The sequence below is a fragment of the Camelus dromedarius genome, chromosome 19, assembly GCF_036321535.1.
Source record: "Camelus dromedarius isolate mCamDro1 chromosome 19, mCamDro1.pat, whole genome shotgun sequence".
Lineage (NCBI taxonomy): Eukaryota > Metazoa > Chordata > Mammalia > Artiodactyla > Camelidae > Camelus > Camelus dromedarius.
In genome coordinates this window covers 21,187,069-21,202,227 of record NC_087454.1, presented here as the reverse complement: position 1 = coordinate 21,202,227, position 15,159 = coordinate 21,187,069, and the positions used below count along the sequence as shown (strand labels likewise).

The 15,159-nt window shown below is 44.7% G+C and overlaps 1 protein-coding gene across 1 annotated transcript in view; it reads right to left on the bottom strand.

Annotated features, from left to right (window-relative positions):
• Positions 1 to 608: 608 nt before the first annotated feature.
• LOC105101433 (HLA class II histocompatibility antigen, DP beta 1 chain) overlaps positions 609 to 15,159 on the bottom strand; it is an 18,618-nt gene continuing 4,067 nt past the window's right edge. Inside the window, exons 3-6 of the mRNA XM_064476628.1 lie at positions 14,131 to 14,394; positions 12,943 to 13,224; positions 12,270 to 12,439; positions 609 to 758 (exon numbers count right to left, since the gene is read on the bottom strand). Of these exons, the coding sequence (XP_064332698.1) occupies positions 609 to 758; positions 12,270 to 12,439; positions 12,943 to 13,224; positions 14,131 to 14,394 (866 nt within the window). The remainder of the gene's footprint in view (positions 759 to 12,269; positions 12,440 to 12,942; positions 13,225 to 14,130; positions 14,395 to 15,159) is intronic.

Here is a 15,159-nt window from a genome sequence, read left to right as displayed (position 1 = left end):
CTTGATTTCACCTCAAACACAACCCCGCCCCCAGTCTTTAGGGACCTCAAGGTGGGAAGGAGCCTTAGATGCCTAGTCTGAACTCTGCAATGCGGGAACTGAGGCTCACTTCCACGACAACGCTGCACCTGTGTCTTTGGTACAGGCTTTCATGTCGTGTCATAAAAAACCAGGGATTCCGCCGGGGTTCATCTTGGTTGTGCGCATAAGTGTCTACATCATTCCAGGGTTTGTGCCGAGTCTAGATTCACAGTCCTCGCCCAGTCTCCTCCAACTCCATGCCGCGCCCCCAGCGGCCCTTCTCAGGGCTTATTTAGCAGCTCTGGGTCAGGTGTCCCTTCTGTTCAGGGCTGGCCACACAGCCGGGCATCACTAGCCGGCCTCCCGCAGCTCCTGGCGCTTCCCATCCTCACACAGCACATCCTGGCTCCCACACGTCCTGGCAGGAAACTAAAACTTACTTCAGGGCCTCCTCCGCCTCGCGATGCCCCTTTCCTTGCTGGGTGCCTGGCTGCAGGCGCAGTGGAGGAACGGATGTACGAGCGTGTGCACGTGTGTGTGTCTGGGTTTCTCGGCCACAGACCCCCGGGGGCGGGCCGGGGAGGGGCTCACTTGCGCCCGGGACCCGGAGTCCCAGTAGGCAGCGCCGGGTAGGCAGCTCCAGCTCCCCGTACTTCTTCCTCCGGGCGGATCCAGATCCCCGAGGGCGCCGCCTTGATCGTGCCGGTCCCCAAGGACAAAGCCTCAATCTTGGAACCCTGGAGTATTGGAGCTAACGCAGTCTCGATCCCAGGGAGCTCTTCTGTGGGGATCTAGAAGCCCAGCCTCGCGTAGGCGGGCGGGCAGGAAAACCCATCGCAGGTGAAAATCCTTTTTCCGCGCGCCGGCGCCTCCGGCTCTGCGCATCTCTCTGCCTCTGCTGCCCTCTGGTGTCGGTGCCAAGACCTCGCCCGAAGGGCAGCCGGAATGATTCGGGTCCCTAAGACATCCTCAAACCACCGTCCCTCCTCCGTCACCCACTGAACCCTCACTCCCACTCCCCCAACCTGGGAAGAGGCTGAATGGAACGGAAGCTCCTGCGCCTCGTCTATTTGGGTTCAGGCGATGCACGGGGTTTCTGGCATCACTCATGCCCTCCCCTGTGTCTCAGTCGCTTCAGACATCCCTCTCCCTACCTGCCAGGCCTCAGCGGAAGGGAAGATCAAACCTAAACAGACGCGCCGCATTCTGCTCCGCCCGCACCCGCTCCCGGCCAAGCCGGCCCAGAGCTGAGGTTTCTCCAGAGCTCTCTCAGCAGTTGGAGCCAAACCCACAGAGGTCGCTTTCAGAGCACAAAAGGGGAGTGTCCCCAAAGGTCACTTTTGATCAGATACTCTGAGCTCAGAGGGCTTTTCTCCGTGGAAACAATGCCATGCATTTACTCAAATAACATTTATACATGGTGGTTAGGCCCCCAGGACCAATCCACAAAAGCCTATTTAGTATGCCAAGCAACCCCATATAACAGTTTTATGAGCACTTCTGTTCCAAGTCGCAGCTGAGAAGGCCAGGACCACAGCCTTCTCGCAGTGGGACTTCTCCTGCCCCTCTGGCAAGCTTGGGCCTGGCTGTAAGGAAAGATGAGAGGAGTTTAAGGACAGCGCCTAGAGATGAAAGTTTTGGGGGTAGGACTGGGCGTGGGTTGTGCAAATGTCCTGGCATCTGGACATGTGGGTGCTGGCAGTGGCTCCAGTGGCTTGTGGGCAGTGGAGGTTTCTAGATGTGGTAAGGAGGAGATAAAGGAGAGGAAGGCAGAGATTTGGGGAGCTACTTTGGGTGTGATTGGGCCCAAACTTATATTCTTGTGGGAGAGGCTGTGTCCTGACATGTCTTGGCTGCCTCTCAAAGGAATTTAACTTGAACCATTGATGGTGTTTGAAAAGGTAAGTGATGTGATGGAGTTGTGTGCCGGCAAGGCCCCACCCAGATCGGAGCAGGATGTGAAGGCCCTAGACACAGGCACACAGCCAACAACAGGTTGGGAGGCTTAGGAGGGGGAGGACTTGGAGTGAGGAGGGCAGTGAGATTATAGCCTGAAGGCTGTGGGGATGGGGTCCCTCTCGCCCTCTAGCTGATACTTTCGGCATCTGTGACTTATGGTCAAAAAACAGCTTGTGGCAAGGAGGGTATAGCTCAGTGGTACAATGTATGCTTGGCATGCAGGAGGTCCTGGGTTCAATCCCCAGTGCCCCCATTAAAAAAGTAATAATAAATAAATAAATAAACCTAATTACCCTCACCCTCAAAAAAAAAAACTTGTAAAATTTGGACCACTTAGATAACTGTACTTGGAAGTACTACACATCCCAGAAAGCCATGGGCTATGTGTCTCTGTTTTCTCCCTCTCTTGGCTATGTTGCATGCTATGCTGCATGGGATTTGTAGTTTCTAAATGGACCAGGGCAAGTAGGGGTGGAGATGAGCTGGGGAAGGGAGTGGGTCTAAGTAAGTCTCTAGCTGCTTCAGAAAGAAAGCTCCTGTGTAGTAGGAGGTGGCTGCTTTGTGGTTATGAAGCTCCTAATCCTGCAAGTTTGGTGTGGTCAGCAGGGAGCGTTAAGGCCATATCCTAACTTCTTCATGACCAACTGTGCAGTTCAGATGCCAATGTTCGTGTTTCTCAACGTAGACCTGTTGAAGTGAGCAGAGGTCATCCCTGGGTGCTTGCACTGGGGCTTTCTGTTAGCTTTTTTCTCATCTTCGGAGTAGTTTCACAGAAACTGGCACTGCCAGCAGATTGCAGTCTCAGTAGGGAAGGTGTGTCCTGCTAGTCCTTGAGTGAAGACCAGGGACATCTATGGAGGCACTGCCCTAAAGCCAGGATGGTAAGATCAGCCGCAGTGAGAGCCAGCCCACAGAGCCACCTGCCCTCAGTCAGCGGGAGCGCAGCGACGCATTTGTGTACTTTGCTCTGGCCTCTCTGGTAGTAACATCTTACTTCGTCCTTCAAGATCTTTTATTCCCAAGATGAGTGGTTTTCCAAAGCAAACAGATTAAAGCCGTGCTGGATACTATGGCAGCTGGTGTAAAGGTCACGTTCCAGGTCTCACCACTTCATCTATAAAGGCTTTGGACTCCATAGAGATTTGGGCCAAAGTATGTGGGTCATGAAGATCTAGTCCTACATTGTGTTCATGTCTCCCCAGGGTGTGGGCTATTCAGGCAGTGGTCCAGTTCTTCTTACAAAATAAGGAACACCTTATTCCTAGTGTTGGTAGGGATTTTTTATAATTCTGCAACTTTTCAGTTGTGGTCATTTTTACTAATACCTCAGTATTTCCCTTACTTTTCAGAATTGAAAATCTACAGAAACAAATAAAAGCTAAAAACTAAGAAACATTTTCAGAGATACTAGGGTTAGGGAGAAGATGGGAAGTAGTACTGCATTTAATTGGAGCCTGGTGACAGAGGCAGCCAGACGGAAAAGTCTGTAGCAGTTGATGGCCTAGGTTGGGTAGGGCTGAGCAGACAGGGCTGAGGGCAGTACTGACGTCAGCTGGCAGGAGTTCTCGCTGTATTCCTAACAAGGGCTTCTTCTTCATTTAGCTGTGGTGCTTTGCTTCCAGCTGGGCTGCTTATTTAATGAGTATCAGTTTTCTCACCCGCAAAATGGGATAGTACTTGGTCTGTAAGGGAATAATTCTCCCTTTAATGACAGCCTTTGCATTGGAAAGGGAAGGGAGGGGAACTGGCCATGTTGCCTTAGTTCCAACTCCTTGCCTTGGTTACTGCTGACACACTGGTGTCTGGGGTGCCCTGCTCCTCTGTATACTTCTTTTTTTTAATGGACATATAGTTGATTTACAATATTGTGTTAGTTTCAGGTGCACAGCAACCCTGTCCATTTCTGATCTTATTGCTGTCAAGACCCCCCTACTTCTTAGGTTTCTTTTTGTTACAAACAGTAAAACCTGATTCAGAACAGCTTAAGCCCCAGGGAAATTTATTATAAAAATCTTGAGGTACTTAGGATTTGAAGGAAGGGTTGACTCGTTAGGGAAGAGCTCAAGGCTTCATGGACTTGGTCTCTGGAGCCACAAGCACTGAGTGGTGGCCGCAGACCCCACTCAGGTTCTCCGTGCACAGTCTCGACGTCTCTGGGCTCTGCTGTTCAGATTCCTGGAGAGCCAATGTGCTTGGCTCAGCTCTGGGGTCCACAGTTTCCCTGAGAACCAGCTTTCTATGGCTGGGGATCACACGTAACTGGAAAGGAGGATGGGAAACTAGTACTTGTTCTGGAAGTCTGCGTGCCCAAATCAAATGGAAAGTTCTATTAAGGAGTTGTGGGAGTATGGATATTGGGGAACAAGTCTCTGTGTGCTGTGTCTCTAAACAACTTCTTGAGAAAGATCCAGAAATGGGGGGAATTCTGCAGTGGCTGCTTTTACCAATAAAGCAGTCTCATAGTTTCTATAAAAATCAATGGTTTATATTTTTGCTCTGATGGGAGGGGGTTCCAATAGAATCTACCCACTAGTGGTGGCCTAAAAACCAACAGCTGTAGGCAAAGCACTCAGCAGAAATTTAAAAGCAAATAGGCTATTCTGTTTGGCTGGCAGACCTCCCGCTCGGGGTTGCTTGAAGTTTCTGCAGACTGTTACAGGCCCCCAGAGCCTGTGTCTATGTCACAGCAGCACACTTTCCTGTGTGATGCCACTGCGAGTTACCTCCATTGCTATGCCTACCTCTGGGTGTCTGAGAAGGGCATTGACCTTGCTGGAGTATCAGTAGAATACCTACAATTTGTATCATGTCAAGATGATTTTAATTAGAAATGCCGGCCAGTTGAATTTTCAGAGACACACAGTTACATATTTAATACTCAAACCCTTGACCCCTCGTGGTCTGTATACCTATTTGGCCCCTAGAGCAGTGCTGGCCAATAGAATTTTCTGTGACGATGGAAATATTCTACATCTGTGCAACCCAGTATGGCAGCAACCAGCCACGTGTGGCTCTCAAGCACTTGAAATGTGGTTAGCGCACCTCAAGAACTTAATTTTAAATTGTATTGAATTTTAATGTATCTAAACAGCCACATGTAGCTCGTGGCTACCATATCAGACAGCACAGCTCTAAGGCATCTTGCTGTTTAAAGATCCATATGAATTTGGCTCCATTTTCAGTAATCTGATGGAGAGATCCAAGTTTAATATAATGTGGGATGTGCTGTTTTCAGAATGCAAACATGCCAATTAACTTCTGTTCTTGTTTTGGGGAGGGAGTTTCAAGGGCAATGGCTTTTTGCTGGATCTTGGGCAGAATTTTTCTCCCCCCAAATTTACTGAAATTGTTATGACTTTATGGTTCATTCCTTTTTAATCATAAAATCAATAAGGGAAGACAGAGTTTTTGGGTGCAGTTGCTTTTTTAAATATCAGGTTTGCTGAGATATGATTTACACACAATAAAATTCATCCTTCTTAGCTGTACTGTTCTGAATTGTGACAAATATATTCATTGTGTAATCACTACCACAATCAAGATAAAGGCTATTTCTACCACCCCCATAAAGTTCCTCATAGGCATAATTGTTTTCAAATCACTCATGGAAACATGTCATTAGTGTAATAAACAATTTTAATATATGAATTGGATTTAGGTCATCTGTTTAAATTCTGTTTTATTGGATTATGCCCTTGGATGGAAGAATTTACTGTGGTAGTATAATAAATATAGGGGTAGCCAGTGAAAGCAAGCAGGTGGTGAACATAGTTTATTAGTATTGAAAAGAATGCATCAGTCAGATGGATGCAAACATGCTAATCAAGGACTGATTTAGAAAGATCTTTTACTGAGGAAATGATATCAGGTACAGTGCTAACCACATTTTTTTTAATAATTAGATGAGTTAAGTATATATAAATTCTTAGAACAGTCACTGGCATCTAGTAAGTACTATTTAAGAATTAGCTACTATTCTTTTTAAACAATTCTACTGAAGTATAGTTGATTTACAATATGTGTTAGTTTCAGGGGTATAGCAAAGTGATTCAGTTATATATTTTTTCAGGTTATATTCCATTGTAGGTTATTATAAGATATTGAATATAATTCTCTGTGCTATACAGTAAATCCTTGTTGCTTACCTTTTTAATGTATAATGGTTTGTATCATACTTCTAATTTGTCCTTCCCTCCTTCCCCCCTCCTTTGTCAACCATATGTTTGTTTTTTTATGTCTGTGAGTCTGTTTCTGTTTTCCATATAGATTCATTTGTATTATTTTCCAGATTCCACATATAAGTGATATCATATAGTACTGGTCTTTCTCTGTCTGACTTACTTCACTAAGTATAATATTCTCTAGATCCATCCATGTTCTGCAGATGGCAATATTTCACTCTTTTCTATGGCTGAGTAATATTAAGAATTAGGGGGAGGGTATAGCTCAAAGTGATAGAGTGCATGCTTGGCATGTATGAGGTCCTGGTTTCAATCCCCAGTATCTCCTCTAAAAACAAAGTAAATAAACAAATAAACGTAATTACCTCCCTCCCCCCTCACACACAAAATGTTTTTAAATCTCTCTAAAAAAAAAGAATTAGCTGTTATTCTTAATACTACTATAATTCACAATTAACTTCCGAGATTCACCTACCGTTTTACTGGCCAAAATGAGTTGTTAAAGAGTTCTTTTGGTGAGATGGATTATGTCACGTTTCTCCAACGATTTTATCATAATTGTTATTTTACATACTCTACTAGAGACTTGGCACTGTTTCATACTTACATTTTTTGGTGGGGAAGTAGAATCCCAAGGTTCAAAGTGGGAGCGTTTCCATTTCCCAGAATTGCAGTAGTAAATTCAAGTAACATACCCAGGGGGCAGGTGAAATCACCATAGAAACATTTTTGGTTTTCCGTAATCTCCTTTAATGTTATCACAACCTATTCCCTTAGGTACTTTCTCCTCTGAAAGCGCCAGTAGTCAAAGAGCCCTCTTAATAGATTAAGTTCCCTAATTAAAAGTTGCCGTTGAGCCTGTATCCCAAAGTTCCTAGAATTCTGCCACATTGTCCTGCGCCCAAAGTATTTTAATACAGCATAGTGTTTCCAGACAGATCGAATACTGTAACAGATCTGGAGGGAAGGACACTGGAGCTATCTGTGCTGTCCTATGAGAAGATCTGACGTGATCTTTAGGGCAAAGCTCTTTAAACTCAGAGGGTGAACCAGTGCAGGTGTGTTGAGGTGCCCCCTTCCTGTACGTACTAAGAGAAATGTGTTCTTCAAGTTTTGTCTTAGTGATTCCTAGCCCTTTCAAACTGGCTTTGAGAGTTTGCCAAGATTATTGCTGTGGCTGTAGCTTCTGTATCTGCTAGAACTGGACGATTTTTGACGCTTTTTAAACCTCTCTTGTAATTTTATTAAGTTGCTGGTGGGCCTATTTTGTTTTTGATATTCTGCTATCCCCAGATTTAATGATCCATGACTAGACAAGACTTACCTTCTATCTTCACTGGCTTATCAAATTCTTTTTCATTTTTCGATTCCCTACCAGCTTATCCTACAGATGGATCTACCTCCATTAAAAGCTGCTAAGAGAGGGCCTACAGTTTTTTAGAAAAAGATCGTAAACTTTATTCTGCCCATCCAATATGGTAGCCACCAGTCACATTCAATACTTTAAATTTAACTAATTTAGAATTAAATGGAATTTCAGCTCCTTAGTTGCACCAGCCTCTGGTATATTCAGCGCTAAGAGTACAGGTGGCCTCGGACATAGAAAACAAACTATGGTTACCAAAGGGGGAAGGTCGGGGAGGAATAAGTTAGGGGTCAGGGATTAACACACACGTGTTACAATATATAAAATAGATAAACAACAAGGACCTACTGTATAGCACAGGGAACTATACTCAACTTCTTGTAATAACATATAATGGAAAAGAATCTGAAAAGAAAAAATATATATGTATGTGTATGTATAACTGAAATCACTGCTGTACACGTGAAACTAACACTGTAAATCAACTACACTTCAATAAACATTAAAAAAGAATACATACGACCAGTGGCTTCTGTATTGGGCAGCTCAGATATAAACGTTTCCATCAGAGCAGAAAGTTCTGTTGGGCTGTTTCTGATGATCGCACTTCTTTTATAGATATGAGGACTCTGCTTACGTGGACCTTCTTCTTCTCAAAGTTAATTTTGAAGGGTTGCCTTCTGTTGGTATGTTTCTTTATATTCAATTATTTTAAAATATATTTGGGGTTTGGCAGCAAAGCACGATAAGCATATTTTCAGGGGTGCTGCCAAAGGCACCGCCAAGCCAAACCGCAAAACTCTACATTTGGCCATACTTATTTTGATTTCTATATGCCTCACCTTTTCTCTAATGTTTTCATTAAGAATACCCCAAATTATTGACAAATCCTTATTTCTTGTTCCAAGTCTAAATACCACTGTTGGCCACTAGGTGGAGATGGGGCCCTATTTAATATTCCCTAGCTTTAAAGAACACTTAAAACTCAGATTCTTTGCCATGGATAATCTGACTCCTCAAAAATCTTACAACATTTCTCATAAGAATTAAAAAACACCCCACAGTTTTAATTCCTTACAGTTGTCCAATAAAAAAGGGAAAGTAAAGAAGTACTAAATCATTTACCTTCTTTATTTCCTTATGACAGTCCTCTACCCCGAAGAGGGCAGACTACAAAAGCTGACTCGAGGATTAAAATTCTGAATTAACTCACGGCTTTATGACAGTGTTATGATGACATCACATTAGGGGGAATTCTTGGCCAAACAGAAAATCAGGGAGACTTTCTTCTTTTTATCAAACCCTGAATTAACTATCAGTTCGGCTTTACAAGCAGAGAGTGAAATGTTCAGGACTCTTAAGATAACAGTGAAAATGGTTTATAAACTAAGTTCCTTTCAATTATGACTCATTATTACGCATTATAAACTGGTTTTATAGTTCTCTGCTGACAAGGTTTGTTTCTTTCTTCTCAAAATCCCAAATGGTGAAGCCTCTCTCATCTTAAGCAGTGCAGTCAGTGAGAGGATCATTCATTGTCAAACTCCTTGGTTGTGAAATTCCTTGGGCACAAAGTGGGCTGCCTCTCTCTTTTTCCTGAGATGATTAAGAGTGGATGTAGCGAATTACAACTTCTCTTTCTCATTTGGGGCACTGAGAGATGGGCTACCTCTAATCTTTCCTAGAAACACCACAGAATAGAAAGCATGCGTAATTTCTCATGCCATTGAGCAAAAAATAAACCTTTCACAGAACAGAATGCTTTCACCTGCATCCTTACTTTGTAACTTCAGCTTTTCAAAAACTGCTCAAATGCTAATAGGACTCATAGAACGTTTGTAATAATAATTTCACATAATAGTAATAATAATGAAAAACAATTATATGAATTTAGCTCTAGGTCTTCTGCAATAATCAATGTTTCCAGAAAACTTAGATTTAAAAGAGTTTTCTGATCAATCTATGCTTTTCTTTGAAAACATGGATACTCATGTTATCTTGGAAATTGTCAACAAAATGGATGGTTTGTGGGGTGGGCGAGGGGTAGGATATAGCTCAGTGGCAGAGCACATGCTTAGCATGCACAAGGTCCTGGGTTCAATCCCCAGTACCTCCATTAAAAAAAAAAAAAAAAAAAAAAAAGGATGGTTTGCCCCTGTGCAGAACAGAGTTAACATAGCAGTCCTGACCACCTTCCTTTGAAAGGCCTGCTTACAAGGCTGGCCCCTGGCTGGCATCTAGGAACTTGGATTTTGGGAGGGTTCCCACCATTCCCAGAGCTGATTAAGAATGTGCCTGAGCTGTCTGAACAAACAATATGGTTTATGCTGAACACCTGCTTTCTTTCTGGGAGTCTGGAACTTTGGTTTGTGCAGAGGGTGCCCGCGAGACCAGTCCCCACGAAAAACCCTGAGTGCCGAGTCTCCTCTGGGCTTTCCTGGCCGATGTAATTCACACGTGTTGTCACAACTCGTTGCTGGAGGAACTGAGCGAGTCCTGCGGCTCCGATGGGAGAGGACCCTTGGAAGCTTGCACCTGTTTTCTCTGAGTTTTTCACGTGCCTTTTCCCTTAGCTGATTTTGCTTTGCTTCCTTTGCTGTAATTAATCATAGCCGTGTGTACAGCTACGTAATGAGTCCCGTGAGTCCTCTTAGTGAATGATCTAAACTGAGCTGGTCTTGGTGACCCCCAACACAGCCCCGCATTTGGGTTTGGTATCTCATAATACATAGAATCACCAAAACTGACTTAGAGTCATAATCTATGAACATATTCATCAAAATGATTTCCCAGAGTCACACGCAAGAAGGACAGTTAAAAAAGAGAAATGCTTTAAGCTTGGTTTAAGGCTTAGGCCTTGCTGTTTTTGAAAACTGATATTATAATCTATCAATATTACAGGAATTAGAATTTTTCCTGATTACTATTATATTAAATTCAGACTTAAGTGACACACCATACCACAAAATGACCAAAGCAAATATGACTTCTGTCTTAGCCTCAAACATCAATTAAAATGATTTATAAAAATCATAAAAAAAAAAAACTGTATTCTAAAAGCAGGCCTATATCTGAAAAAGCTGATATACATGTATCTTTGACTTTTTGGAAACTGGAGATGTGCATCCCATTGGATGGCTCAAAAGGGAGAGAGTTTGTGGTGATGTAATGAACACGGAGTTATAGGACAAGCCTGCTTCTATAATTTGATGCAAATAATAATATAAAAAGAATGCTATAATATGTTATGCTCTTATACCTGTTATTTATAATTATGATCTTATGTTGATTTTTAAACTTGGAAACCATATTCTTAATAATTACCATGCTGTACTAGTCCTGTATGAATTTCAGAGGCAAAATCCAGGCTCAGTGTCTGTTCTGTCTGGGATTACTAGGAGAAATGGTTCCACCCGGCACTGGTAAGAGTGCAACACGAATTTGGGCATCTACAATGAAATAAAGCAAATTTTAGGACATTCACTACCAGTTGCCCTCCTATTCAATAAAGAGAATGGATCACCATCAAGAATTTTATTTCTCCACACCTGAGGAAAGCACCAAGGACATCCCCAGGCTGTTCACTGGACCCAGTGGTCATCCAACCCTTCAAGCATAAACATAGTCACATGACCATCTCCTTCCTCTCTGTAGGAAAGGGAGACAATAATATTGGATTTAGGTGGTTTATGTATGTGCCTCAGGAAAGGGCACACTATAGTCTAGAGAACTTGAGAAAGAGGAAGTATGCTGAATTAAAAGGCAGAGACTCAGCTAGGGGAGGGTATAGATCAGTGGTAGAGCACATGCACGAGGTCCTAGGTTCAATCCTCGGTACCTCCATTAAAAACAAAACAAAACAAAACAGCTCATTGTAAAAGGCAGAGACTCAGAAGCAAGTGTCAGGGGCACAATTCAGTAGTGATGTCCTTTTTGGAGGTGGGACATTGCTGGACAATGGAAATATCAGAAATACTTTTTCCCAGTCAACATGTGGTGTTTGATATCAGTTCAGGAGTCCTGTGAAGAAGAAGAAATTAAAAAGAGGCTATATTTCTTTTCCCTCGAGAATCCCAGGAGTTGGAAAAAAAATTATAGAGACAGTCTGAGTGTTGGCTTGATGAAAAATGGAAGAGAATTTCTGGAATTTCCTTCAGCAATGGGGCAAAGTAGTACTCACTGCTTATACCCACCCAGAGATGAAGATGGGACCAAGAACTGGGGGCAGTTTGGTTCAACTTGAAAAAATGGGACAGCCTCTGAGAGTTTCTCCTCACCCTCAGGGCACTTCCTGTGTTATCTCCTGAACACAGCATATTCGTTAAATGCTCCCAAACCCATGGTGCGGTGAAATGAACTACATCCCAAGAAGGAAGAAGGGAGTAGAAATACCACCTGTTGGTTGAGGTCCCTGTTGTCCTGAAATGAAAGTGACAGGGAAGACAAATTCAGTCATTAAAAAGTAAAGGACGGCAACATTTTAGAAAATTATACAAATGTTTGCACCCCATTCTCCGTGTCACTGGGAATTAAAGCAAGGGCCCATTTGTAGATGTCAGCCTGCCCCAGCCTTAAAAAAGCCACTCTTCAGAATGGGGTCATCAGCTGGCTCAGGTGTCTTACTGGACCAAGAGCTCATCTAGGCAGCTTCCTCCCTACAGGGCTGTCTTTGCATTTTCAGAATTTGATTTCAGTGACCTCTTTTGCTCTGTCGTTTTGCTTTTCTTTTCCAATGTCATCACTGGAGAATAGAATGAGACAGTAGAAAGGCAATACCAACCACTTTCCAGAAGTTTCCTGCCTCGCCATCTTTGAAAGTGGAGAATGAAGCTCATTACGAGGGCGATGAGCCCCAGCACAAAGCCCCCGACTCCGGTCAGCATCTTGCTTCGGGCGGAATCCGACTGCACCTCTGAGAAGAACAGATGCCAGGGTCAGCCTCACCTCCACCTGCCGCAACCCCTGGGCCCTACCTGACACCCAGAGCCCCATCTACTATGCTGTGGAGGGAAAAGGGAGAGGATAAGGCCCAGCCTGAAGCCACACTGGGGAAGGAGTAAATGTGGAAATCACCCCCAAAGTTCTGGATCCCAGAGCAGTGACTTCCACAGGAGGCAATGTCAGCCCATCAGGTCCCAATGTAAGGGACTGAACGGGGACAGAGGGGAGAGGCTGGTTCCCATGTCTGAGGGCCAGTCATAAAGGTGGTTACCTTTCTGAGGTTTTCTAAGAAGGAGAGATCCTTAAGGATTCCCCAGGGCAGGGATAAACACATGCTGAAATCACCAGATCTCCATTGCTCTGAGCCCAGACCACAGTTAGAGGGCTGATGAGGAAAAACACGTGGTGGTATGGCCCCAATGTGTAGTGAGTGGACCCCCAAGCCTGGAGTCTAGAGGGTCATCAGAGAGTAACTCCACTCCACGGTGACAGGTCTGTCCAGGCTGGGGTGCTCCACGTGGCAGGTGTAGACGTCTCCCTGCTGAGGGCTCATTTCCAGCATCACGAGGAGCTGGAAGGTCCAGTCTCCATTATGGATCGGGTTGGTGGCCACAACCCCAGCTGTTTCCTCCTGTCCATTCAGGAACCAGCGGACTTGAATGTGGCCTGGATAGAAATCTGTCACGTGGCAGATAAGCAGGCTGTGGGGCTGCAGGGCCTCCTTCTTGGAGGGGGAGACGTTCACTTTAGGTGGGACTAGAAGTGCAGAGAAGAATCTGGTAGTGACAACGGAGACAGCTAAAGCAGCAGTTAGCGATTGTCTTGCCAAACTGACCTCTCGATGTTAGAAATAAATATCTCATCCACCTTAAGCTACTTGGAGGCAGAATTTGGGGAACAGAAAGGGAAACACAGAATAAAGTGTTCAAACGTTCCAAGAAAGACCTTATCAGACACAACGAGGAAAAGAGCAGAGAAGAACAGGAGCGGGTCAAAGTTGACACGCTGTAGCACTTTGGCCAGAAACGTGTAAGCTGGTAACTAATATCTTTGAACAGAAATGTTAAACCTGTTGTAAAGCAACTAAAGTTACATTTTCCCATTTGGTTCAAAAGGCTGTGTAACCCTGCCGGCTGTGATCTTGGAATTAGAATTCATGCAGCCAATACCGTTCTTTTTTTTAAAAACTTTTTTTGGGGAGGTGGGTAGTTAGGTTTGTTTGTTTGTTTGTTGTTTATTTATTTTCATGGAAGTCCTGGGGATTGAACCCAAGACCTCATGCATTCCATGCACGCACTCTACCACTGAGCTGTACTCTCCCCTGCCAACAGCATTCTTTTGATCTATGAGTCTGATATTTTAAAAACGAGAGAAGACATGAAGTAGCTTGATTCATTCTTCATTTAATATATATATCTCTTGGTCTCATCTACCAAAAAATAAAATAAATTTTGGAGGAAGATCCGCAAACTCAATGTTCTTAGCAATTTCGTGTTTGAATAACAGGGAGTCTGGCTCTTTCCCATGCCACTCTGGTCCCCTGCTCACCATGAAGACTTTTGATTTCAAACTGGGACCTGAGATGAGATGGAGATGGCTCCCCTCCTCTGCGGCCTGAGCCCACCCCCTCCAGGGTCTTCTCTCCTCCACCAGCCCTCTCACCTGTGCGCTTCAGGGTGAAACCCTTGTCCAACTCATAGTTGTGTCTGCACACCGTGTCCACCGCGCTCTGTCTCAGTTCCAGGAAGTCCCTCTGGATGTTCCAGTTCTTGGCAGTTTGGCGCCCCAGCTCCGTCACAGCCACAAACACCCCCACGGCACTGTCGAATTGGACGTACACCTCTCTGTTGTAAATGTATCGCTCCAGGTAGCGGTGCGTCCCGTTGAACTCATAGCAGTCACTCCTCCTCTGGTACACGTACAGCTCTGTGGAGAGTGAGAGTCCACGGCAGGGCTGGGAGAGACTCCAACACCCATGAGACGCTCTGCCCACTTTCCCTGTGACATTGAGTGGCTGCATCCAAGGCCATGCACTTCCTGTCTTTTGCCTCTTTCCTCTCGAGTCTCCATCCTTGTTCTCGAAGAGTGTCCGGTTAGAGAACTCAGGGGGGTCACTCTGCCTGTCCCGGGAGCGCTGACCCAGAGCACAGCCAAAATGAAAACTCTGTGTTCACCACGTTCTCAGTCTCTTCTCTCTCCCCTCTCTTCGCCTCACCTCCAGCCTCTGCAGTTCTCTCTCAATGAGTCAACAAATCAATACAGTGTTAGTCACTACTGTTGATGTAAATGTATCCTGGTGACCTTGGATACATCATAGAACCTCCCTGGTCCGAAGTTTTCTTATCCAGTAAACGGGGGCTTTAACTAAATAATCTCTGAGGTCCTTTCCAGTATAAATCATGAAGAGCATGGCCTCAGGGAACCTTAAGGTCTAAGTGGGAGACAAGCAGGTGGACGCAGTATGGGCGCAGTGACAGGTGGGTTCACAGGGGTGTGGCAGCGGGATTGTGGGGACATGTGAAGAGCACCTTAAATTTGCTGAGAATTGGAGGCCGAGGGAGAGATGAGGGTTCAGAGGAGCTGATGTTTCATCTGGGGTTATAAGGAGGAGCAGAATCTCACCAGAGGGAGCAGCAGGGAAAGGGAAAGTGAGTGAGGTGGTGGGAGACAGGACAGGCCGGCAGTGCCGTC